At 47.8% G+C, this 27,120-nt stretch overlaps 3 protein-coding genes across 4 annotated transcripts in view; 1 reads left to right on the top strand and 2 right to left on the bottom strand.

The window, feature by feature from the left end:
• The window catches only part of LOC139052226 (uncharacterized), a 723,436-nt gene extending 719,797 nt beyond the window's left edge, over nt 1-3,639 (bottom strand). For both annotated transcript variants that reach the window (XR_011509795.1, XM_070529323.1), the window contains exon 1: nt 3,269-3,639. Coding sequence is in view for 1 of the 2 variants with exons in the window: in XM_070529323.1 (XP_070385424.1) it covers nt 3,269-3,502 (234 nt within the window). In the remaining variant the exon portion in view is untranslated. The remainder of the gene's footprint in view (nt 1-3,268) is intronic.
• Nucleotides 3,640-11,358: 7,719 nt separating this feature from the next.
• On the top strand, nt 11,359-14,014 carry LOC135903695 (uncharacterized). Its single transcript, XM_065434040.2, has 2 exons — nt 11,359-12,322; nt 12,741-14,014. The coding sequence occupies exons 1-2, from the start codon at nt 11,646-11,648 to the stop codon at nt 13,318-13,320; spliced, it is 1,257 nt and encodes a 418-aa protein (XP_065290112.1). The 5' UTR covers nt 11,359-11,645; the 3' UTR covers nt 13,321-14,014.
• On the bottom strand, nt 13,349-15,531 carry LOC135903702 (myb/SANT-like DNA-binding domain-containing protein 1). The gene is made up of 3 exons (XM_065434054.2): nt 14,917-15,531; nt 14,029-14,191; nt 13,349-13,669 (listed from the first exon to the last, which is right to left on the bottom strand). The coding sequence occupies exons 1-3, from the start codon at nt 15,159-15,161 to the stop codon at nt 13,364-13,366; spliced, it is 714 nt and encodes a 237-aa protein (XP_065290126.1). The 5' UTR covers nt 15,162-15,531; the 3' UTR covers nt 13,349-13,363.
• Between the last annotated feature and the right edge of the window lie 11,589 nt (nt 15,532-27,120).

The raw sequence follows: 27,120 nt of genomic DNA on the forward strand, positions 1-27,120 counted from the left end.
TTTTCGACAACGACATCGCCGCAGACCTCTCGCATTCTCATCGCACTCAACTTCTTACTCTACTGAACGAGTTCGTTTCTTTGTTCGACTGCAACGAACCATTCTTATGTCGCACGACAAGTGTCTCTCATGCTATCGACACCGGTACCCATGCCCCCTTGCGACAGCGTGCGTATCGCGCTTCCGCAGAAGAGCGCCAAATTATCACGGAACAAGTGGACGACATGCTGCAGCGCGGAGACATTCAGCCTTCTCAAAGCCCTTGGTCATCACCTGTCGTTCTAGTGCGAAAAAAAGATGGCACCATTCGGTTTTGCGCCGATTATCGCCGCCTAAATAGGATTACAAGACGTCTACCCACTGCCTCGGATCGACGATGCTCTTGACTGTCCGCAAAGTGCCGAATACTTCTCGTCTTTAGATTTCCGCTCTGGTTAATAGCAGGTCCCCATGGCTGAGGCTGACCGCCAAAAGACAGCTTTCATCACTCCCGATGGCCTGTAAGAGTTTGACGTTATGCCTTTCGGGCTCTGCAATGCTTCCATCACCTTCGAGCGCATGATTGATACCATCCTTCGCGGACACAAGTGGAAGACTTTTTTTTATGCTACCTGGATGACATGCCCTCCGAGCAATGCAAGGACCCATCGCTTCCTTGCTGCTCGACTACCTTGCCGCTCCATCGGTCGTTCCTTCAACGCGAACGCTACGCCGTCAAGCAGCCCACTTTGCCGTGCGAGACAACACCCTCTACCGCCGCAACTATATGCCTGACTGTCGGAAATGGCTTCTGCCTATCCCTCATCACATCCGCTCCGCTATGTGCGCGTACTTCCATGCTGACCCTCAAAGCGCCCACGCCGGCGTCCTAAAAACCTTCACCAGGCTGCGTCAACGATATTCCTGGCGTGGAATGTATCGGCTTGTGCAACAGTACATTCGATCATGCACCGCCTGCCAACAAAGCAAAACTCCCCCACGGTGCCCTACTGGCCCACTGCAGCCGCTACCATGCCCTGCTCGACCGTTCGACCGCGTAGGCATCGACCTTTATGGCCCGCTCCCATACAGCGGATGTGGAAACCGCTGGATTATTGTTGGCGTCGATCACCTGACGCGCTACGCAGAGACTGCGGCTTTTCCCGCCGCGACCGCACGCGACGTTGCGATGTTCATTCTCCGCAACTTCGTCCTTCGCCACGGTGCTCCTCGCGAACTGCTCAGCGATAGCGGTCGTGTCTTCTTGTCAGAAGCAATACAATCCCTCCTTCGCGAGTGCCAGATCATTCACCGGAAGTCGGCCGCGTATCACCCCCATACGAACGGTCTCACAGAGCGTTTGAACCGAACGCTGGGCGACATGTTGAGGATGTACGCCTCGTCCGACTAGACTAATTGGGACACCGTACTCCCGTTCGTTACTTTCGCTTATAACACCGCGACACACGCGACCACCTGTTTTCCACCTTTTTTACTCTTTTATATGGGCGTGAGCCTTCGTGTCCTCTGGATACTATGCTGCCCTACCGACCTGACGCTTCCGAGTGCACAACTATTTCAGAAGTCGCCCGATACGCTGAAGATTGCCGCCAGCTGGCTCGTTCGTTCACCAGCGAGGATCATGGTCTCCAGAAGACAAGACGCGACAGTCATTAGGCCACGCGCACCTTCCCTGCTGGTTCCCTTGTGTGGCTATGGATACCACGTCACATGCCTGGCCTTTCTTCGAAACTACTTGCGCGGTACCACGGTCTGTACCGGATCATCGACGCCTCCTCCCCTGTGAACTATATCGTTGAGCCCGTTACACCATCGCCGCACCTTCGTTGCCGAGGTCGGGAGACAGTGCATGAGAGCCGGCTGAAGCCTTATTTCGACCCTCTCATCTTCTCTGCTCTCTGAGTCGCCAGGATGGCTCCGTTTAACACCCGCGGCCAATGTAATGAAGCAGACGCGCCTCGTGTTTCCGAGAGCGGCTCGGAGACGACGACGACAACCCGTGCTGTGTTTGGCAAGAGAGCTCGGGCTGCTCGCTGCTGCTAGGCTGCTGTTTATCTGCTGCTCCTCGCCCTTAAATAAACATCCTTACAATGTTAAATAAATTGTGCATTTATAGTGCAAGCAATGTCCGCGTCTACGCTTAATCCAGCCCAAGGAGAAAAATTGTGCTGTCTGCCACGCAAGATGTTTCTCTTTAAACTTATTAAAAAAAGAAATTGCGCCAGAAACCACCGAATATTATTGTCAGAATCATCGACTGCGTGCTTGTATAATCTGCTGCACATCCCCATGCTATCCGTGAATCAAGAAACCTTATGGGTGCATCATCACACACACGAAGTGGCGATCTCGCCGCCAGCCACTCGAAAGTCGAATGATACCACGACACGCTGTATGTTGTTGTAATTACTGCGCCCCAATTGAAACTCCGTAACAACCTCCATTATCCCTAGTATCCTGGCTGTAACTTCGTTGCAATGGCTACCTATCAAGTGGTCCCCCTCGACGCGGAGGTGTCTGTTCCAGAGACAGCGCTTTCGCTTTAATTCAATTAAAGCTGCATGCGCATTCCGTCACTTTGGTACATTAATCCTGGGGGACTGGCCAAGAATTGGCACATACCGATATCACATAAGCAGTGCCGAAGTTGTCGGGCACATACCTATAGTAGCCCATACGCAGTGACTCAAGTTATCTACGAGGCCATACAGCAGCTATCGGCAACTTGTCTATCCGGCGAACATATATACCCAGGGCCCCATATTGTCTGCTTGGCAAAACATCAGCCAGTGGATACTTAGTGGCCCAACTTAGTAGAAAACTTGGGTCACTGGGTGTGGTACCACTGTTTATTGTGCAAGATCGTCCAACCATTCAAAGAGATCAAAGTAGGTAAAGAAGACTATCGTTTTGATAAAAAACTAGAATAAAATTAGGTTCCTGGGTTTTACATGCCAGAACCACGATCGAATTATGAGACACGCCGTAGTGGGAGACTCCAGATTAATTTTTGACCCGCTGGGGCCCTTTAACGTGCACTCAATGTACGGCACACGAACGCATTTTTTTTTCTTTTTTTGCATTTCTCCCCCATCGAAATGCGGCAGCCGCCCGGGATTGAACCCGCAACCTCGGGCTTAGCCGTGCAAGTGGGCATCGCTTCAACGTGAGCACTCGATATCGTTACCCTACATATATGCTCCAACATGCGCACACGACAAACCCTGGTCTAACTGTTTCGGGCTCCACATGCATATCTGACTCCCACCTGTTTCTTCAGCTTGGTGCCTTTGCCGCCGCGAAGAGTCGCCGCATCTGCATCACGGCGCGCCGCAGCCGGCATTTGGCGCTCTTCCTGAAGTTCGGGGAACTCCAGGCGCTGGATGCCCGGCCGCGCCGCCGGCCGTGTCCCGCGCCTAACGCCGCCGAAAGCGTCCACGGCCGAGTCTGGAGAGCTCGAACTGCTGCTGCTGTTGGAAGTGCTGGGCCCAGTCGCTAGCATCGCGTCGTTCTTCGAATAACCCGGTCGCCGCTGCACCTCAGACTGCGCGCTTCACAAAAAGCTAATTGACTCCAGTAGCTGCTAACCGCTGCGAAGCATTCGTCCGATTCTCGCGGTGCTGCACTTGGTACACCGCGTGGCACGTTTCAAATGCACAGCGTGACAATTCCTCTGATCTTCCTCGTATGCCTCGATTCGCAGGTTCTAGTCCCAGTTTGAAAGTTTATTTAACATAATGGACGTATACAATTGCAAAGTACACACTTTTGGGACCCAACAAATTTGTTAAAGGGTCCCTACCGATTGTCATTAGGAAAAAAACACTTCTACGGCAGCTGTTTTTTTTTATACTGCGAAATCACATAAAACCTAAATAGCTGAATAAGTAAAACAAGGAAATACTGTAGCAGGGAACATTTCACAAAAAAGATACATTTTTCTAACAATTTTCTTTGTGACATCATCGAAAACATCGGCACAGGAAAAGAAAAGAAGAAAATAATAATAATATTTGGGGTTTTACGTGCCAAAACCACTTTCTGATTATGAGGCACGCCGTAGTGGAGGACTCCGGAAATTTTGACCACCTGGGGTTCTTTAACGTGCACCTAAATCTAAGTACACGGGTGTTTTCGCATTTCGCCCCCATCGAAATGCGGCCGCCGTGGAAAAAAAAAAAGTGAGAGCATGTGCAAGCAAGCGCATTGTTACGCATTGTTAATAAGTGAGAGTATTAATTGTTTAAGAAATGTATGCATTTTTATGTATGTTTAAGAAATGTATGCATTTGTATGTATGTTTAAGAAATGTATGCATTTGTATGTATGTTTAAGAAATGTATGCATTTGTATGTATGTTTAAGAAATGTATGCATTTGTATGTATGTTTAAGAAATGTATCGCTCTTTGGTTAGTAATTTCCTAATTAGCTTTTACAGCGACGCTGTTTAGGGCTAGCGTTCCGTTCATTTTTCATGTCCGTCAACAAATCTGCAAGAGCAAAAACTATCATTATCAGCCACGGCTCGTGCCACTGCTCGCGCGCTCGTCGTCGTCTTCTTCTTCGACAGATGTCTCCGTTGCCGATCATCATCGTCAGCGTTCCCATACTGCTCCTTCCTCTGCGAAGGCGCTGACTGCACTGGCCCACTGCCAGTCGGTGCGGTGATTTCGGTCTCAAATTCTTTGCTTCAATATATCGCGAAATGGAAACACGAATGTTTATAACGAATGTATAACACAAATGAACGCGGATTTACAAAATATAAATGTCTGTGCGAACCTTTCATCACGATGACCACCGATCAAGACAATAAATGTGTTCGTATCTTCGTTCAAAATTCTGTGCCACTTTTTTTGTCGTGTGCTACACACCTTCGCTGGTCATCCACCTTCACGGATCCGAATGGCTCATGATTTTTTTGTTCCTGTACCTCTAGATAGCCGGAGTTCTATCACCCATAAAAAGGTTGGGCAATATAATTAGGCTGCAGTGCAGGATTTTTTAAAGGTCTCAACCAGGGGCGCAGCCACGAGGGGGGGCTGCTGTGGTTCCAGCCCCTCCCTCCCCCCCACCCCAAAATTTTTTCGTACTCTCATGCGCCGCCAATCAAAACAACTCCCGGCGCCGGAAATCATGCTAGATTTTGTCTAGAATGTCCTTTTCATGCTCGAAAAGATATTTCAGTGTGAAGATTGCCAAATCGGGCTGGATTTTGCGGGAACGCACATGCACTGGGAGTGACATATCGTAATGCAAGGAGCCCCATCCGAGCATAGTTTCAAGGGCACTTTGATGGCGAGCGGGCTGCTCATCGCGGCATCTCGCGGAGGCCGCGGAATCTGCGGTGCGCATGGATTTCAATTCTGAAGCTTTATGGGTATAAAGTTCTCATAAACGTTTGATGCGAAGTATACATTGATATTTCGTTTTATTTTCAATTCCGCAACTTTGTGGGTTTAGCGTTGTTATAAACATTTGACGCCAAAGGTGCATTGACTTTTCCAAAGTCGTACATCGTACCATAGGACGAGGCAAGCCAAATCAACACACTATCAGACAAGTCGACAAAGAACGCAGCGAGGTCCGATGAGACGAAACGTTGTGGTGGTTCATTTGTGCCGCGATGTCACAGAAAAGAATATCAACATTTTTTTCCACTTGCGCCAAAGCACCCATGTCAAGACACTATAGAGCCAGCGAAGGTAACTACCTTCTTATTTATTTTTCTACTTTGACTTTTTTTCGCGAGAACACATTGAGCCTCTTCAATTTCCTTTGTTCTCGCTACCCGCGGGCTGCCGGAACTAGCCAGAGTGCATGCGTTTTTCTCGTGTTGCCCCGGCCCCCGTGCGGCGCACTTCGATGCGTTTTGGTTTTTCTTTGGCATAGTGGGTTTTCGCCTGGCAGAGTTTTGTACGCTTTCTGGCTAGCAGACGAGAAAAAATTACCGACGATTACGTTACTTCCTAATGCGAAATTTGAGCGCAGCAAATAAGCTGTTTCACCTTTTCGATAGATTGAGGTAAAGAAATCGAGCAACACATGTATGCGCTATCACAGAATTTTTTTTTTATTTTTCACACGTATTCCTTTAACAAAGACTCCACTAACAGTTCTTGACAGTCATGAAGGAAGCTTTGTGGTCGGAGAAATAGACTGATATATGTTCGACTTGGTACACCAATGCTTGATTCTCAAAGACGAGATCTGTACAAGTGCCTCGCGAGGTTGTCACAGCCGTGGGACGCGTTACGAGCGAGAGGAACAGGATGTTCTCCCGCATAAGTGTTAGGAAATTGCTGTTTGTCTTTATGTCAACATTAAAGTCCCCCACTACTAACATCGGTGTGGATCGATGGACGGTTAATGCGAGTTGCAGGAAGTGCACGACGTCTTTCGTGAGTGCGGTAGCGGACTCACGAAAGCGGTATCAGTCGGTCGCTGCTAGCGCTGGGGGGATGAAAGGGGGGCGGAGCTGGTTACGAGGGCGACGACAACGCGAAACCCAGGAACGGACGCCAAAGAGCCATTTGTGTAGCCAGCCCTCCTCCACAGTCTCTCCTCCTCCCTTCCATCATCCTCCCTCGCCCGGAGAGCCGACAGCGCGCATGCGCGGCGGCGGAGCAGATTCGTCGGCGAGCTGGTTACGAGGCCGACGACGACGCCGACGACGACGCGAAACCCAGGAACGGACGCCAAAGAGCCATTTGTGTAGCCAGCCATCCTCCACAGTCTCTCCTCCTCCCTTCCATCATCCTCCCTCGCCCGGAGAGCCGACAGCGCGCATGCGCGGCGGCGGAGCAGCAGATTCGTCGGCGAGCTGGTTACGAGGCCGACGCCGACGACGACAACGCCGACGACGACGCGAAACCCAGGAACGGACGCCAAAGAGCTGCGCTCTAAAAGAAACAATGCATTGTCGCTCGCCGTCCTCACTGCGGGGACTCGACTTCTCCGGAAAGTCTTGTCTCGCCGGTGTGTGCGTATGGTTCTCTGTGGACCAAGCGTCTCACGTTTTCTTCGATATTCTTTCGGGAACCACATTAGATGCCCAATGTAGGCATTCCATTGTGGCCAACGTGCGTCCTTTCTGTTGTTGTTTTTTTTTCATTGCCGTGCCCCCGCCTCACATAATAAAAAAAAAAGCATTGTTGCGGCGCAGCTAAATGTCGCATGGTGAAAGTTCGATTTTGTTACTTCTGCGGAAAGTAATGGGCGGGACGCTTCAGTTGCCGGATACTTGTACTGCGATAGCAATTATATAGACACTCCAGACGCATTTCTGCCGTCGCTGCCGTGTTCCGTATAAAGTCCAAGGGCGATAACATCGTGACCGCGCGCTGCATGCTCTGTGTGCGATTGAAAAATCAAAGGGAAGGGGGGTGGGGGGGGAGGGCATGGGTGAGGTTACGATGGTGGCTCAATCTTGTGTGCGCAAGATGAAAAGCGAGGAGAAAGGGCACCACTTCCTGTCGCGCGCGATACATCAGGGGGAGTGATGAGAGGGGGGGGGGGGGGCTGTGATCTGTGAATGTGTGGTTGCACAACATGTTTGTTTGCGTTGCTTGACGCGTTATATACAGTGACCTTTTTTAGATATATAGATTTATTGGAGACTTATTGGAGTAGCTTTATTAATTAAACATTTTGTTACGACGTTTTTGTATACGAGCGGTGAACTTTGTTTCCCGTGAGACTTTTTGTCCTTTATCAACCTGTATCTTCGCATTTGTATATTCCATTGTATCTTCACATTTCTAATGTACGGGGGCGAGTCAAATGAAAGTGAGCCAACCCACTCCGCGCAATATTGGTTTGGTTCAATATGGGCGAAGCATGCGCGTAGCACAGAGGCATCTCCCATTCACAAAAGTGACGCGCAGGTGCGAGGATAAAGATTCTTTAATACTCTCATACACTGGGTTGAACATGGTGGCGGGACATAATGGACGCTCCAAAAGGTGAACAGCGTGGTGTCGCGAGGTTTTTACCAACTGAATATGTTTCTCAAAAAGAAATTAGTCGCCGTACGACTTCCGTGTACGTTGAACATTTCATTTCATTGGCCACTGTGAAGCGCTGGAGGAAACTATTCAAAGAAGGATGTGAAAGTTGCAAAAATCAACCAAGATCGGGCCAAAGCCACTACGCAATCATCCCCAACACAACTGCAAAGGCTGATTAGAAAAGAACGGAGATTCGATCATTTGGCAGGGCTGTGAACATCAGTCACGGTTCGGGTCACACCATAATTCATGAACCTCTCCGTTATCGGCTCTTGTGCGCGCAATGGATGCCCAAGATACTGAACCACCGCAAGAAGATGGAGAGGTTCGGCGCTGCCTTCGCTCATCTAATACTGTATCACAATGAGGGTGACGACTTTTTATCTGCACTTGTGACTGGAGACGAATCATGGTTCCGCTACTACGAGCCTGAAACATGACGGCAAAGCTTACAGTGGAAGCATTTGAATTCTATCGCCACCCCAAGGAAAGCAAAGGCCGTCATTTCTGCCGGAAATGAGGTGTTGACTTCTTTTTCGATCGTCAGGGGGCAGGCACGTACCCAGGATTTCTTTTCGGGGGGGGGGCCCACCAACTCCACCACCATCATCATCATCATCATCATCATCATCATCATCATCATCCAGTTTTATGTCCACTGCAGGACGAAGGCCTCTCCCTGCAATCTCCCTTTAGCCCTGTCCTGAGCCAACCGATACCAACTAGCGCCCGCGAATTTCCTAATTTCATCGCTCCACTTAGTGTTTTGTCGTCCTCGATTGCGTTTTCCTTCTCTTGGTACCCATTCTGTAACCCTAATAGTCCAAAGGTTATTTAACCGGCGCATTACATGACCTGCCCAGCTACATTTTGTCATCTTGATGTCAATTAGAATATCGTCTATACCCGTTCGCTCTCTGATCCAAACCGCTCTCTTTCTCTCTCTTAACGTTATGCCTAGCAATCTTCGTTCGATCGCTCTTTGCGCGGTCCTTAACTCATTCTCAAGTCTCTGCCCCCTATGTCAGCACTGGCAAAATGCACTGATTGCACACCTTACTTTTCAATAATGATGGTAAGCTTCCAATCAGGAGCTGGCAATGTCTGCCGTATGCGATCCAACCTATTTTTATTCTTCTGTGAATTTCCTTCTCATGATCAGGGTTCCCTGTGATTAATTGACCTAGGTAAACGTACTCCTTCACAGTCTCTAGTGGCCGACTGGCGATCCTTGTCTTGTCTTGTCTTGTGTCCCAGACAGTGGCGCGTACCCACTATGGGGGATTGGCCAAGAAGCAGGCGGTTTTCCGTATGGTTAGAAGTAGAAAGAAACTAGATTTGTATAGTGGAGCGTGGGATGATAGTACTGTAATTTAGAAGTGTAATTAAATCCTGATCTCTTGTTCCTTTGCCCGGCTATTTATCATTATCGTCATCTTCTGCATATTAATATTCAACCCCACTCTTACACTCTCTCTGTTAAGGTCTCCAATCATTTGTTGAAACTCGTCTGCATTGTTGTTGAATAGAACAATGTCATCGGCAAACCGAAGGTTGCTGAGATATTTGCCGTTGATCTTTATTTACTCCTAAGCCTTCCCAGTTTAATAGCTTGAATTCTTCTGAGCACGCAGTGAATAGCTTTGGAGAAATTGTGTCTCCCTGTCTGACCCATTTCCCTATAGGTATCTCCCTGCTTTTCTTGTGTAGAATTAAGGTAGCTGTAGAACCTCTGTATATATTCTTACACGAAGGACGAGCCAGCAAGACGAGAAACTATTTACAGATTATATTTACAACAACGGTTGCAGCACTGACCGGTTAGATTCACAGCGCGAGCCCAGTTCGTTCTTCCTCCTCTTTTCTGGAGTGATGACGCCCACGCACCTCATTCAAACAAACAAATACCACACGCATGTAGCAATATTTTTCAAGCTTTTTACGTAAGCGTTCTGTAGTGCCTCTCGACTGCTGGTATCTCTACTGAATCAAATGCACTTTCGTAATCTATATAAGCCACATAGAGAGGCTCATTGTACTCTGCAGATTTCGCGATAACTTGATTGATGACATGGATGTGATCCATTGTAAGGTATCTCTTCCTGAAGCCAGCCTGTTCCCTTGGTTGACAAAATCCAGTGTTGCCCTTATTCTATTGGAGATTATTTTGGTAAATATCTTATACAATACTGGAAGCAAGCTAATGGTCCTATAATTTTTCAATTCTTTAACGTCTTCTTTTTTTGTGGATTAGTATAATGTCTGCATTCTTCCAGTTTTCTGGGACCCTTGCAGTTGATATACACTTCGTATAAAGAGCCGCCAGTTTTCCAAGCATTATGTCTCCTCCATCTTTGATTAAATTGACTGTTATTCCACCTTCTCCTCCCGCTCTTCATCGTTTCATGTCTTGCAGCGCCCTTCTGACCACATCGCTAGTTATAGGAGAGTTTCTGTATCCTGTTCATTACTGTTTCTAAGTGAGGTATCGTGACTCCTCTGGGTACTGTGTACAGGTCAGCTTAGAATTTTTCCGCTGCTTTTACTGTATCTTCGAGATTGCTTATGATATTATCCCTTTTATCTTTTAGTGCATACATCATGGTTTGTCCTATGCCAGGTTTCTTTTTTACTGATTTCAGGCTGCGTTCATTTTTTTACGGCTTCTTCAGTCTTTCACATGTTATAGTTTCGAATAGCAGTTATTTTCGCCTTGTGGATCAGTTTTGACAGTTCCGCGAATTGCGTAACGCTGTGCGGCCGCCAGTCCCATACAACCGCGTAGAGAGCAGGACTCTGCGATTCTAGACGTACTGCGCTCACCGAGAAAGGTTAGAAAAACACCCACATAAGCACAGCAGAGAAGTGGCCACGTGAGGCGGTTCGACCGATAACTGTAGAAGCGTCATTCAAAGCAAGTAATTATTCTCCACTTCCGGCGGTGTTTTCTCTACTTCCTTTTTAAATAAAAAGATGTTGATCCATAAATATTCTCATAAACAAAGGTTAACATTTTTATCATTCGCTTTTGCTTGCAGTTTGGTTGTTGCGTTGGCTCTCTCCCTTAGTAGATCGCTTAATTTTTCAACTCCTTGCGATTTTTGTTTCCGGTTTCCAATTTTGCACGAAAAGTGCTATACAATTAAGGAAAAACAGACGAGGTAACTGGTGACAGCCATCTTGCTTATGCGTTTAAGGGTTATTGCAGGGTTTCATGATGGACGCTCTTTCACATCATTTTATTTCCCACCTTATCTAATACCTCTGTCACACAAGCACGCAAAAACTCTTTTACCTAAGCGGTCCTTTACCGAGTTGAAAGACCTCTAATTAAAAGGAGTTGCGCTGCAGACACACGGCGCGGGCGATCTCCTTTTATCGTTTCCTTCCGAACACGCTATGGAAAGCATGGCGCTAGATTCTGAAACAAAACCAGTTAGAATAAACCAACGTATTTCAATATAGAAATTAGAAACGTACTATAATATGCTTGTTTTAGTGAATTTAGATACAGTTTATTCGAAAAGGTTAAATTAAAGAAGATTTAATAAGGTAGCTTCAAGAGTCTTCGCAGAAGTAGCAAATTTTACATGTTCGTCTAGCAACCTTGGGCCACTGTTTACATCGGAGTCAACATGGAGGTCGAGAATATGGGGGACTGCACGGACACGAAGGAAAAAGTCGAAATAGCATGCATTTTGGCAAGGATTCTTGCTGCAGAGAGCGAAGCAGACGCCGCAAAGGCAGTCAAAGACCGTATTAAGCGGCAGTTGCTACTCAACGGGTGTACATTTTATGCCTTGGCGCTTCCCACGAGAGTCTGCAACCGATCGACGTGGGCTTTCATCCGCCACGAAAAGTGGTTCGAGGAGACTGTGCCTCACCTCGGTGGCCACAACTTCAAGCAGTCGTTTCGAGTGAACCCCTCAACGTTCCGGTTTCTCGTGGAAAGTCTGCGCCATGTGCTCGAAAAACAAGTTACCAACATGCGTGACCCGATCACTGCGGAAAAGCGTGTCGCCATTGGCCTCTACAAATTGTGCTCTTCTGCCGAAGATAGAACTGTGGCAAACCTCTTCGGCGTTGGGCGCTCATCCGTCAACGTCATTTACAGAGAGTTTTGCGCAGCTGTTGTCTCTGTGCTCGAAAGTGACTGGATCAGAATGATTACTGAAGAGGAAATGCCTAGGCACATCCAAGAGTTCGAAGCCGTGTGCGATTTCCCTCAAGCTGTCGGTGCCCTTGATGGCTGCCATTTCCCTATTTCGCCTCCAAAGAAGTACGCCACCGACTACTACAACTACAAGGGTTGGTAAGTGGCCACGATTTAACTTATTTCATGTAAGTGTTCTGTTTGGGCCCATTTTTATAGTAGTAAAAAAAAGTAACTGACTGACCCATATTTTATTGCTAAGTAAAATGTTATTCAATTTTACCAGCAGCTCTTAAGAAAACGCGTAATTTGGTTCGCAGTCTTGCAGTGTTTAGCAGCGACAATTTTAATGCGACGACGAAAAGAGTTCTCCGCAGGACTGCAACTCCTATACGATGTAGAGTACGCTAACAGCGACCGGTTGTGGCATTATGTGAAATAATGTAATCCGAGCTGCACTCACAGCTATTAATAAAAGCAAACTGTAAAATCGCATCACAGTAACTAAAGGCAGTGAACTCAGCAGTGCCATGCTGCACTAACCTTTATTCACTTTGCACTTTGTTTTTTCTTGCAGGCACAGTATTATCCTACTAGCATTGGTCGACCACAAGTATCGATTCAGATACTGCAATGTCGGTGCCCCAGGACGCTGCCACGACGCACATGTGTTTGGTGTTTCACGGCTGTCGAAGATTGTCAACAGTCCCCTTTTCAAAGCACCTGTTGCCGCAGTGGGTACCACAGCAGTCCCACCGATAATATTATGCGATCAAGCATTTCCACTAACCCCAAACCTCATGAAGCCATTTGGACACCGAACTGTCATCAGTGAAGCTGAAAGGAATTTCAACTGTCATTTATCTGGAGCAAGGAGGATAGTTGAAAACGCATTCGGAAGGCTAAAGGCCCGGTTCCGTTTCATTGCGAAAAGAATGGAGTGTTCTGTTGGCAATGCCCGTTTGGCTATACGAGCATGCTGCGTGCTCAATAACATTTGCGAGCACTTCAACGACAGTGTCCACCCACAGTGGTTAAGTGAGGTGCAGCAGTCCAATGCTACATTTCCACAGCCATCACGCAGAACAGAAGCTGAAATTGGAAATGCATCCGCCATCAGGACAGCACTTGTGGAATATTACAAGCGAAGGAACTGAACGCAAGAGTCCCAAGAATCAGCAACAATTGTGGAACACCATGTCAGTTTTTACTAAAAAACTTCAACATTGCATCTACAAGTTTCTCTTGCAACTTGAGCCCCTCTTTACGGAGATCCATTTCCATTTTGTGCGCATCAGCAAACTGCTCTCTCTGCCGTCGCTGCTCCTCAAGCATCCTTTCTTGAAAGTCGCCAGCCGGTTGCCTTCTCTTCCTGCGGGCACATTCGGAACTGCCACTTGCGAGGTTCCTGGATTCAACCTGTTGTACTGGCGACTCGGAAGGTGAACAATCTTCGGCGACGTCTTCACAAGAAGCAGAGCCGGAATCAAGCATGTCGAAGATCAGCTGCGTTTGAAGAAGGGATCCGAAATACATTGACCACATTAGTTGATGTGTGAAGCGGTAAACAATTAGTTCAGGGTTTTTACTTGCAAGAGAGCTGCCTCTCCTTGCGTGTATGTATTCACGTTTTTTTATTTTAGAGTCTGCATTTTTTTTATTCTCCAAACAGCGCACTGCCAAGCTTGCAAAATGAACAGCGCGTGAGCACAAGCAGAAATGAACCACAGTATTAACAAGAGCAGTCCGCTACACTGCAGGGTTGTGCAGATTATGGGCTTGGCAGCACAGCTGATGCTACATTATGTCTTGAAATTTAGTTGACTGTAATAAAGCATATATAGTCTCCACTATGCATTTCTTACTTCTTCGACGGAGGCAGTGCTGCTTGTTGTGCTCTCGCTGCACCCAGCCTCTTCCATTAAAGATGTATCGTGAACAGGCAGGGATCCTAGAAACCTATGGACTTCGGAGAAGAATGGCCAGCTCGGCGGTGATGACCCTGTTGTCATGTGTTTCAGGCAGCTCCTGGATAAGAAAACGAAAGAACTAAAATTTTATATACTCAAAATGTAAAGATATACACAGAGCAAAACGTTTGCCGATAGATACAAACGCGACTTGATGGTACAGAAAGCCTGAGAAGCGAAGGTAACCCTTTTTACTCGAAAAAATTTAAAGTTTCTCATGTTTTCTTGTCTGAGAACAACGCTTGCGCATGGTCCGAGAAAAATGCAAACCGTAGTCACATCTGCAGAAATGAAAACATGCAGACGACTTCCTGCTTCGTATTATATGTTGCCGTGAGAAGGCGTACAATATAATGTGAAATGCGCCTGTCCATAAGTTAAGGTTCCCGTTATCTTGTGACGAACGAAATCATGCTATTGACGACCTGCGCGGGTTGTCATTCTTCGCCGCATGTGAAGGCGAATTTGCGTTTACTCAGACCGACTCGCACTGTAAAGGAATTGCAGAAACAGCCTTTAGCGCGTCGTCGACTTTCGTGTGTGCAGGGCGCAGTTCAGCCCTGCAAAATTCGACGCTAGCTGAAATGAAGGGTCTCTGCCTTAAAACCTTCGTTACTACGGCTCCGTCCGCTAGATTAGGGTTCCGTCGCTGCCTACTACGGAAACAACGTTCGATGCTGAGGTCGCGACACCACAAACGAGAGCTTGCAGCTTGCGACCACAGCCTGAAGCCGCTTCAAGGTAAATTTAGCGCTCACAGCTTACTGCTGTGCTTTGTCTTACCTGTAGGTCTGTCCCAGGTTCTCTATCTTGCTGTGCACTTGCGCCTTTGTGCGAGGTACACCCATGCTCGTCAATGCTTGTGCAATGCCATCGTAAACGCCTCCGTTGTGCTTCTGCGCACGCAGCGAGGGCAGGTTGTCTTCCCATAACTTGATTAACGCCCAGGTGTCTCTCTCCGACCACTGTACCCGCGGTTTTCTTTGGCGTGCCGGAGGCTGTTCGTCGGTACCGCTCGCCGTAGCCATGGTCGCAGAAAATGGCGCGAATTTGCATCGTCTGTTAGCGTCACGTGATATTTTCGAACTGCTTACGAGAGTGCCGTGCAAAAAGTGCAAAACTGCGCCTACTTAAGGTTCAACGAAAGACAAAACCCTTTTTTGTGATGTGTACACTTGAAATAAAAATGCACTTTTGCTTCGTTTCTTTATTGCATGATAATTACTGGTGCCCACTGCGTTGGAGGCTACGCCTTTCCAGCCGTAAAAGAGATCGGTGATCTCCGGTTTCGGAAAAGACCGCTTCTGAAAAAGAGATTAAACTTTGGCGTGTGTCTGCGGATGCAACTCCTTTGTGTGAGATGTCTTTTTCTTCAAATGCCTTTAAAGTGCTCGTGTGACAGGGGTATAACCCATATCACGTGTGTATGGTTCCGGGCATCTGCCAGCGTCGCGGCGAGCCGTAACCCAAAGAAATAATGAAGCAAAGGGAAAAGTTCCACGCAATTGGTGTTTTCTCCGGCCGCAACTCGTTCCATGAGAGTACAGATCAGCTGAGTAACAGCCGCATCCCTCTCCTGGTCCCAGGATCAGTCTAAACAAACAAGGTTGAACTAACAAAAGCAACAGCTATGCGCGTGACGGTCGAATAGATGGTGACAACTGAGCGCATCTCGAGTTATCCGCGTAGGTGCGGAATCTACGAGAAAACTGTCCTTCACATTACAAGAGATGCCGATAACTACCGCCATCTAAAAGGAGTGAAAAAGGCAGCATAAGGCTGGCCGATGAACAGCTGCCAAGTCTCAACATTAATCTGGCGGCGCTTTAGGAATGTGTGAAGAGTGGTGGCGTGGTTGGGGAGGGGGGTATGCCACTTGATTTCGGGGGGGGGGGGCCGGGCCCCCCCGGGCCCCCCCCTGGGTACGTGCCTGTCAGGGGGCGTTATTGATCAAATTTGCTAAACCTAGAGATACTATCAATCGTTTCCGATATTGTGGAACGTCGGGTAGGCTGTGTGTCGCACTCAAGAACAAACTACGTGGAAAATTGACGAATGGCATCATCTTGCTCAACGACAACGCCCGTCCGCACGTCGCTGATGAAGTTAACGCAAAACTGGTAAAGTTCAAGTGGGAAACGCTTCAACATCCGCCATGCAGCCCAGACCTGTCGCCTTGCGATTTCCACAATTTGGGGCAATTGAAAAAACAGCTCAAGGGAACCAGATTCGTGTCGGACGATGACGTGAAAGGGTCAGCTACAGGCTTTTTGAAGCAGCAACCCAATAACTTTTATGAAACGGGAATTGCGCGACTCGTTAGTCAGTGGGACAAATGTGTAAATGCTCATGGAGACTATTAAATACCCCGCTTGTCATATATTCGCATTGGCTCACTTTCATTTGATTCGCCCTCATATATTTTGCAGAACTCCTGCTTTTAATATGTGCTCTGTGTTGCGACTATAATTTGGCGCAATTACTCACAGTACACGACCGGTGCCAACTGCTCCTGAGCAATACATTGTAACAAACGACAGCATCATTGAGAGTTTTCTCTGGTCGTTGCATATGTACAAAAATGTAAACAAGGTTTTTGAATGACACACAGAGAGAGAGACGCAAATGAGAGAAAAGCAGGGAGGTTAACAAAGTTTCATTAAAATATTTGTCCCCAACTTGTTCATTTCGTGGCCTTTAGATATTTCATTTCAGTGGCATGCACTGCTATTCTGGTTTCAAGCTGATATAGTTCTAATGTTCGGGTGATAATTTCTTTACTCATTAGATAGACAGAAAACATGGAAATTCATATGAGTCATTTCGGACACAATTTTTGAGACATGCTAGTATACTCTTTTATGAAAAAATACATATTTTACTTGTTTTGACAGTGCGCAGCGTTCCAAGAATTCGTTTGCATTTTTGGCAATGGCAATGCAGTTATTATTAATGTATTTGATCCCTCGACAAATTCTATTAGGAGGAGGCCGAGCTGCAACGTGAGACCACCCGAACAATATTTCTGGCTACGCCGCTGATGCCAGCATATCTAAGCCAGAAGTATCGGCTTAGGGATGATGATGATGATGATGATGATGATGATGATGATGATGATGATGATAAGAAGCTGTATTGGGCATAATGAAATGGGGAGCAAGAGGAGGAGGAGGAAAAACTTTATTTGCTCTAATTGGGTAGAAATTAGCGGTGGCAGATGTGGTCGGCCATCTTCACGGTCTTCTTCCCCATCTGCGCAGGGTCGACGCCCCTATTCCAGGGCACCACTGAGGGTGGCTACTCGGCGAGCGTGCCTTACTAGTCCATGCTGGACTTTCGGGTCGCTGCTGGAGAGCACCCTCTCCCAATGCTCCGCACTAAGAAGAGGTTGCGAACAAGTGGCTGACCTGTGGGTCAGGCTGCTCAAGTTGGCCAGTTGCTCCTGATGTTTCCGTCAAACGAGAAAAAAACTCCACACTAATGCATTAAGCCCTACCCAGTTACAACCGTAGATAACGTAAAGTGCTGCCTTTGAAGTAGCGCGTTTAAACCCAATGCTTTTCCGTATGAACCGAAGCAGTACAAATAGCTGATTCACCTTGTTGGTAGACATCCAAGAACCGAGTAATGACAGAAGCAAGAAATTTTCTTTCATAGCCCCTGAAACAAGTTACGTTTAGTCTCGTAGGTTAGCAACTCAGACAATATTCTTCTACATAAACAGTAAACATACTCATACGACACTGCAAAAAAGACTGCATAATTTTGCTAGCGAGTAACACTTTTCTACCCGCAGATACACGTAAAGACACCAAAACATTCCAGAGTACCAGTTCTTGAACTATTTCCTTGTAGGTGCCTTCGAGACCTGGATACCATTGTTTTATTAATCGTCCTTGTATTTTCTGATTATGTTTTTACTGATACAGGCGCTGAGGGTGCAGCGGTGGCGTAGAGATAGAGTATCCGCTTCGCGTGCAAGAGGACCGTGGTTCGAATCCCGGTGCCGCGCAACTTTCCACCGGAAAGAAAAATCCGCGTGTTGATAAAATTGCATAAACAGGCCTAGAGTGCAGCCTGATCCCGGTGACCAGAACCGGTAACGTGCACTCCCTCACCAGAGCAGGACTGGCCACAACTTCCTATATGAATACAACGTGTGTACAGGAGGTATTCAGAGACCTGCATTGGGAAGAATTGGGGATAAGAGTTAAGGGAGATACCTTAGTCACTTGCAATTCGCTGATGATATTGCCCTGCTTAGTAACTCAGGAGACCAATTGCAATGCATGCTCACTGACCAGGAGAGGCAAAGCAGAAGAGTGGGTCTAAAAATTAATCTGCAGAAAACTAAGTAATGTTTAACAGTCTCGGAAGAGAACAGCAATTTACAATAGGCAGCGAGGCACTGGAAGTCGTAAGGGAATACACCTACTTAGGGCAGGTAGTGACCGTGGACCCGGATGATGAGACAAAAATAATCAGAAAAATAATAATGGAATGGGGTGCTTTTGGCAGGCATTCTCAGATCATGAACAGCCAGCTGCCATCATCCCTCAAGAGAAAAGTGTACAACAGCTGTGTCTTACCAGTACTAAAATACTGGGTAAGAAACCTGGAGGCTTGCGAAAAGGGCTCTACTTAAACTGAGGACGAAGCAACGAGCTATTGAAAGAGGAATGATGGGTGTAACGTTAAGGGATAAGAAAAGAGCAGATGGGGTGAGGGAACAAACGCGAATTAATGACATCTTAGTTGAAATCAAGAAAAAGAAATTGGCATGGGCAGGACATGTAATGAGGAGGGAAGATAAGCGATGGTCATTAAGGATTACGGACTGGATTCCAAGGAAAGGGAGGCGTAGCAGGGGGCGGCAGAAAGTTAGGTGGGAGGATGAGATTAAGAAGTTTGCAGGGACAACATGGCCACAATTTGTACATGAACGGGGTAGTTGGAGAAGTATGGGAGAGGCCTTTGCCCTGCAGTGGGCGTAACCAGGATGATGATGATGATGATACAGGCGCACACTCACAGCAAAAATACTAGCGCATATTTGTTACTGTAATGGGGGGCTTAGAAGAAAACAGCGAAATTCGGTACAAGAAGGCCGTTTTTGTACTATTAGATCGTATAAACTTTGTCTTATTGGCCTGTCTAACGTTCAGACGCGCTGAAAATATAAGAGAAAATGTAAATATTGTCACGTGGCGGTGACGTTGAAGAACACAGTAGCAATATGGGCAACCAGCGCTGAAGCTTCGCGTGCCGACAGCAGCGCCGTAACACACAGCCTAGCGAGCGGTAGACACAGTTTCCAGTAGCACACGCAGTGATTTCGTGTCAGCAAATTCACCGATTGTCTTGAGTCACACTTTTCACGGCTCCTCAAACGGCAGGGAACCGATGTGCTAGGACGTAGCAGCGCATGCGCTCTACGCAGCGCGCATGGCCATGGACAGAACTTGGCTGGCCGCATCGGGCTAGACAAACATTGATACAGGCGCACGTTTCTTATCGCTAAATATGTCGTGCCATCTTCGTAGCCTCCCTATCGGACGGTTTCAGCATATTTTAGTAACGCATGAAAAATGTCGTAGCGCCTCCTGGCCAGCGCTGGTTCCCCATTGTGAAGGACAAAACTAACTTTTGTTGGGCGAACCTGTGCCGAGAAAAACAGGCTACACTTATAGCACAACGATAGCGGCGAACACGGTCGGCGATCGTCGAAAATCTGATCAGCGGGTCCAGCGCGTCGGCTTTTATACAGTAGTCGTCGAATCTTCCAGACTAATCGTTGGGACACGCGTGCTTTCCACAAAGTTCTACACCATTCGCGTCACGCAATGAAATCCGGTAACACAAGATTCGGCGACAACAGACAGCGTATAGAAGCATCGATAACTTTCCAGAAACTTCGGATACATGCAGGCACGTCCCGCGCTGTGCGATAAGATTTGTTAGGCGGCGAAACGTGGTCGCCCGATAAATATAAGTACACGTGTCAATGTCCCCCTCTTAAAAAGCATCAACCCGATGCTGCAAACAAACGAAAGTAATAAAGAAAAGCACTCGTAGCAAAGAAAACAAAATAACGAAGTTCGTCAGCGTCCGTAAAAAGGTTTAAGGCGCACCACGTGGACCACTTCATATCGTGCGTGGCGCCGCTGTGAATGCGAAATGCCGTCTGGCACGACCTCATAGTCCAGTGCGCCAATACGTCGGATGACCTTGTAGGGTCCGAAATAGCGTCGCAATAGTTTCTCACACAGTCCTCGTCGGCGTATCGGGGTCCATACCCAAAAACGGTCGCCGGGCTGGTAATCGACGAAGCGTCGTCGGAGGTTGTAGTGTCGGCTGCCGGTACGCTGATGGGTCTTGATCCGTAGGCAGGCGAGCTGTCGGGCTTCTTCGGCGCGCTGGAGATAGGTAACGACGTTAAGATTCTCCTCGTCAGTGACGTGCGGCAGCATGGCGTCGAGCGTCGTCGTCGGGTTCCTGCCGTAAACCAGCTTAAACGGCGTAATCTGTCGCAGCAGGATGTGCTCGACGAAACATTTCGCCATATCTGTTGCGCTGCGTTTTGGTAGAGCTTTAAGGCCCATTTATAGTCCGACGTTATCGGCGCGCGGGCGAGCGTCGTTCGCGGTCAGTCACGCTACGTCGGTTGCGCTGCGCCAGCCGAGATGCCATCCCCTCTATACTTCAACGCGCGCGCCGTAGGCTGCTATCTTCGGAGCATGCGCAGAAGGTTCGCCAAGTCGCGCGCCGTCCGCAAAAGCCGTCTGCGGAGTTGTGTTGGCGCCTTTTTCTTCGCGCGCCATGCATTGTGGGTCGACGCAGTCGGCGGCGCCGGCGTGCGAATGGAGCAGGAGTCAAATCTGCGCCGGGCCCGTCGGGGCGCGCTGGCAGCCGCCGGTTACGTCGGCGCTGCAGTGCGTCGGACTATTAGCCCCGAGAACGAACACGAGCGGCGCTGCGAGCGCCGCTCGCGTGACATCAGGGCACGGACTCGCGCCTGTCGTCTGCTACAGTTCGTGCGTTGTACGGGCGCTTTCTGCGGTGTTTTCGTTTGCTCGCCCTCGTTCTCTCTGCTTGTATACTTATGGTGGTCGTCTCAAATATATTTTTATGACGTCTTCCTTTGCGAACATTTATTCAAAGAGCTAATTTCTTAGACAACAATGCAGCTCTCGAAGGCAACGCTACAGTGCCAGCCGAAGCGACGCAGACCAGCCCATTGCGGGTTTTTTATACGCGGATAGACAATCGCAAAAGCATAGCCTATAGGAATCCAGTTATGATACCATACCTGCCGCGGTGCAACAAGTATGTCACAAAGCTGGCTATATATGAATTCTACAGCAGTTACGTTGATTTTATTCCGCTAAAACAGGTTTGCTCACGACGAGTAGTTCATGGTATAATATCGAATTTTTGCATTTCCTCACAGAAACGCTCGGCAGTAACGCGGTGACTTAACTAATACTGGAGCTTACATTCTACACGCCTCACTTGCTTCTTTAACTGCTTGTCAACATTAGGCGGTTCTTCACGTGTTTATTTTTTTTAAGCGGCGGAAATTTGAAGTAAAGTTAATGAAGGCTTACAGCTACTTACAGAGTACAAATAGGAATGTACCAATATATATTCCCTTTTCCGTGCTTCACGTTCAACTCACCTCTTTAAGCGCGTTTGTTAATGATTAATAATGCATGTTATGTTCCTCTTTTTTTGTCTATGTTACAAGTGTATATCATTTATTTATTTCAATGCCGCAGTGTGTTTTGCATTGTTATCGTGGAAATATGTCACTGTGCTTTCATATATTGTATAACTGCAATGTTTTATGGCCACTATATAAATGTAATTTATATGGCGCTTGATGTATTACCCCATGCAGCCATATTGTACCTAAGAGGGTGAGATTACCTCAAGCCGCGTCTGTGCGGCTTTTTTCCCTCATCCACCTCCATTTACCACTGCTCTGTACATGTGTGTGTGTAAATGGAAATTAATAAATCAAATCAAACTCACTTGAGAAATTTACTGGTGCTTGTTGCTTGAGGAATATACATGACGAATCTGTTTGGCGAACTGACACAGGCTGCTCGGCCCAATTTTTTTAGTGAAGTATGCCTGCTGGACCACATAGCTGCAGCCAGAAAGCAGTCGAAGCGTCAATGACTAGTAGTATGGGACATATTGAAGATATCGAAATTCCCCCTGTGGAGGGTATGAAATCAAGTGAAAGTATATGCAAGGCTTGTGGTGCTTTCTTTATGAATGTTTGCGATTGGATTGGAGCAAACTTAAATTAGCCTGCAAGGTTCTCTTTTAAGTACCGACGAAGCGAATAGTTATCCGTTTGTATAATTAAATAACGCTGGATCGAGACATGGTGAGACAAAAGGTGCTTGAATTTGCCTTTTGTAGGCAATCTAAGCTGCGTAGTAGTAGCTCGAGAATACTTTAGACATTCCAGTTGGCGCTGTAAAAAAATGCTTTATGGTTTTAATTCGAAGTTGAAGTGAACTGATGGGTTTCGCGAACATAGCGTGCCTCGCCATACGGACAGTCGATTGCTACCGTTACGTGATCAGGGGTGTGCCATATTGTCGATAAAGGCTACTGAGGGCCACTATGATACATTTCATCACTTTCAATTGAGTGGCTGTTGATCTAAACAACGAAACTTTTCTCTCAGGTGATTGCTACTATGGTGTTTGTGAATTAACTATGTAAATACTCTACATGACACGCCGTCGTGTTAGCTGCCATGAGCAATTCGTTTTTTGGAGGCCTGTTTCAGAGGGGGATGAAAGTAGCAGCAAACATTTTCATAAGAAATGCGCGCCTAACAATTTTTTTACGCATTAATGAATGGCCATATTTGAATAGAACAACACACCAGAGTAATAGGAATCATGATCACAGCTTCGCTGGTCAGTGTCTTTCTAACATCGGATAACATGTTGACGCCAAGTACCAAAGTTTTCTTCCACGTAAAATGCAATACCTCTCATAGCTAAATACTAAAGGAATGTTAAGTGTTTAGCGAAGCATCATACACAACTTCGCGCGTTGAATTTGCAGATATTCCTTTTTTAGTCAAAATTTACCGATAGACACGGCGCATATATGCATTGCAAAAACTTGTAGACCCCTTTAACGCTACTTAGCTTGCGATATCCAAGTCGCAAGGTTTCTCGACTCACACGCTTTTGAAGAAGAAACTGTGGTTAAGGTATTGCAGCTGAAAGAAGCCGACTTATTCTTCAATACATACGGCTCGAGCCACCTATAGACGAGAAAACCATGGCCAGGCGGCGCTAGTGCGCCGCCTCCTGACAGCGCCCCAATGTGGAAACGCCAAGCAGCGCGGTCGCGTCGTGGCGTAGTCTCCGCTTCGTTTACGTTGTGCCGTCCGCGCTTTTCTTCGCTGCTCGTTCTCACGGCGCTCCGTTTTCGACGGCGGCAGATCGCCTGCTTGCTCAACAGCGATGCAATGATTGCTGTGCGGTTTCAAGAAGGTTGCCGACGCCGACAGCTTTTTTTCGTGGCGGCAACCTCACGATAGGGGAGCGTCTGCTTCCGAACGTGTACGGCGTTCAACAAATTGTGGACGGTGATGTGAGAGTGAAAGCGAAGTGCGTGTCACATGTGTCCGACAAGATTGTAGACGACGTCGAGTTAGAGGTACACACCATGTTCAGAAATTTAGCCACTTTTATTTCAATTACAACATAAGTCACACTGCCAGCAGGAACTTCTGTTGTAATGCTACTCGATGACTGCAGATACATTGGGCTGCTTTTTGACGGTTCCATCAATTCACAAAGGCATGTTCCGGAGTCTGTTTCACACGTGTCTTGCGGCTGCTCAAGAGCTGTGTCGCTGCAGTACGAAAGCACATGTCCCGGTGGTGCTGACTGCTGAGAAGACTGTTGTGATTGCCATTGGTCTGTTTGGCGCCGCTTCCATCTGCATCGCATATAAAGGAAACAGTATGTGTGCCTATTTGTTGTGGGGATTAAATTAATCCCAATAATATGTTTGCAAAGGTAACGTTCCTGTGATTGTGTGCATATATTATTTTACAAGAGTGGTACCACTGCAAGTTATGATACTTGCACACTTAGATACTTAGAAAGCATGGGCAAACAACAAACATAACGCGCACGTCTCGAGCGGTTGATTTCCGATCTGCCACTTCCCGACGCACGCTACGACCGCGGCTTGCATTAAATACGGTCTGCTACCACACAAATGTAGCGCGCGGCCCCTTTCGTTACCTGCACAACTAGTAATTTAAGTTGCAGCGTTTGGAAAAGGGAAATAATTCTCTTGAGCTCGTCCATGCCGATCGCGAGGGAAGCCACAGTGCAATCAAATAAATTCGGGGATTCTAAGTGCCAAAACCATGCCAAAACCACGAAATCATTTTGAGGCCCGCTGTAATGGGGAGTCTCAGGAATAATTTTAACCTCTGGGGGTTCTTTAACGTGCACAAAAATCAAAGCACGCGGTAACAAGGGTGTTCTTGCATTTTGCCCCTTTCGAAATGTGGCCGCCGTGGCTGGGAATCGAGCACGCGTCGTAGAGCTTAGCGGCGCAACACGCATGCATTTACCGCTAACAAACGGCGGATTCCACCACAGTTCAACAACGCGACACGACTAAACAAACGGCCGTGCACTAAAAACAGGCATATGACTATTACGCTTTCAAGATATTACACGCGAATGCGAAAGTATGAGACTTACTTGACTCGGCCGCGCACTGCAGTTATCCATGCTTGTCGTCTGTCCTTCTCGTACCACTTCCCAGGAAATCTGTAGAACTTCACGGGCTGCGTAGGACCTTTCGTGTTTTCGAGGCTGCTGTGGCAATCGACAACACATCAGTATTACGTGCCACCTTTCCTGGCTGATGAGGTCGCACTCGGCATCGCAAAAACCACGCGCACGAGCGCTCCCGCCGTACAGAACACGGGCGCGCGCCAGCGCAGCGACGACCCTCGAAACTTCCATCGGTCCGCTAGGGGATCATTCGGCGCTGGTGCCGCGCGGGCAAACTTTAGGTTGCCTCGTCTATTAGCCCCGAGAAAGAGGAATGGCGCCCTCTCGCGAGTGACGTCACGGCCAGGACGCCGCTCGCTCCGGCTCGCTCGGCTGCCGCGCGCGCTCGTTCCCTTCGTGTATGCTTGGGGTATAGACGAGGCAACCTAAAGTTTGCCCGCGCGGCACCAGCGCCGAATGATCCCCTAGCGGACCGATGGAAGTTTCGAGGGTCGTCGCTGCGCTGGCGCGCGCCCGTGTTCTGTACGGCGGGAGCGCTCGTGCGCGTGGTTTTTGCGATGCCGAGTGCGACCTCATCAGCCAGGAAAGGTGGCACGTAATACTGATGTGTTGTCGATTGCCACAGCAGCCTCGAAAACACGAAAGGTCCTACGCAGCCCGTGAAGTTCTACAGATTTCCTGGGAAGTGGTACGAGAAGGACAGACGACAAGCATGGATAACTGCAGTGCGCGGCCGAGTCAAGTAAGTCTCATACTTTCGCATTCGCGTGTAATATCTTGAAAGCGTAATAGTCATATGCCTGTTTTTAGTGCACGGCCGTTTGTTTAGTCGTGTCGCGTTGTTGAACTGTGGTGGAATCCGCCGTTTGTTAGCGGTAAATGCATGCGTGTTGCGCCGCTAAGCTCTACGACGCGTGCTCGATTCCCAGCCACGGCGGCCACATTTCGAAAGGGGCAAAATGCAAGAACACCCTTGTTACCGCGTGCTTTGATTTTTGTGCACGTTAAAGAACCCCCAGAGGTTAAAATTATTCCTGAGACTCCCCATTACAGCGGGCCTCAAAATGATTTCGTGGTTTTGGCATGGTTTTGGCACTTAGAATCCCCGAATTTATTTGATTGCACTGTGGCTTCCCTCGCGATCGGCATGGACGAGCTCAAGAGAATTATTTCCCTTTTCCAAACGCTGCAACTTAAATTACTAGTTGTGCAGGTAACGAAAGGGGCCGCGCGCTACATTTGTGTGGTAGCAGACCGTATTTAATGCAAGCCGCGGTCGTAGCGTGCGTCGGGAAGTGGCAGATCGGAAATCAACCGCTCGAGACGTGCGCGTTATGTTTGTTGTTTGCCCATGCTTTCTAAGTATCTAAGTGTGCAAGTATCATAACTTGCAGTGGTACCACTCTTGTAAAATAATATATGCACACAATCACAGGAACGTTACCTTTGCAAACATATTATTGGGATTAATTTAATCCCCACAACAAATAGGCACACATACTGTTTCCTTTATATGCGATGCAGATGGAAGCGGCGCCAAACAGACCAATGGCAATCACAACAGTCTTCTCAGCAGTCAGCACCACCGGGACATGTGCTTTCGTACTGCAGCGACACAGCTCTTGAGCAGCCGCAAGACACGTGTGAAACAGACTCCGGAACATGCCTTTGTGAATTGATGGAACCGTCAAAAAGCAGCCCAATGTATCTGCAGTCATCGAGTAGCATTACAACAGAAGTTCCTGCTGGCAGTGTGACTTATGTTGTAATTGAAATAAAAGTGGCTAAATTTCTGAACATGGTGTGTACCTCTAACTCGACGTCGTCTACAATCTTGTCGGACACATGTGACACGCACTTCGCTTTCACTCTCACATCACCGTCCACAATTTGTTGAACGCCGTACACGTTCGGAAGCAGACGCTCCCCTATCGTGAGGTTGCCGCCACGAAAAAAAGCTGTCGGCGTCGGCAACCTTCTTGAAACCGCACAGCAATCATTGCATCGCTGTTGAGCAAGCAGGCGATCTGCCGCCGTCGAAAACGGAGCGCCGTGAGAACGAGCAGCGAAGAAAAGCGCGGACGGCACAACGTAAACGAAGCGGAGACTACGCCACGACGCGACCGCGCTGCTTGGCGTTTCCACATTGGGGCGCTGTCAGGAGGCGGCGCACTAGCGCCGCCTGGCC

Source organism: Dermacentor albipictus, unplaced genomic scaffold, assembly GCF_038994185.2.
Source record: "Dermacentor albipictus isolate Rhodes 1998 colony unplaced genomic scaffold, USDA_Dalb.pri_finalv2 scaffold_20, whole genome shotgun sequence".
Classification (NCBI taxonomy): domain Eukaryota; kingdom Metazoa; phylum Arthropoda; class Arachnida; order Ixodida; family Ixodidae; genus Dermacentor; species Dermacentor albipictus.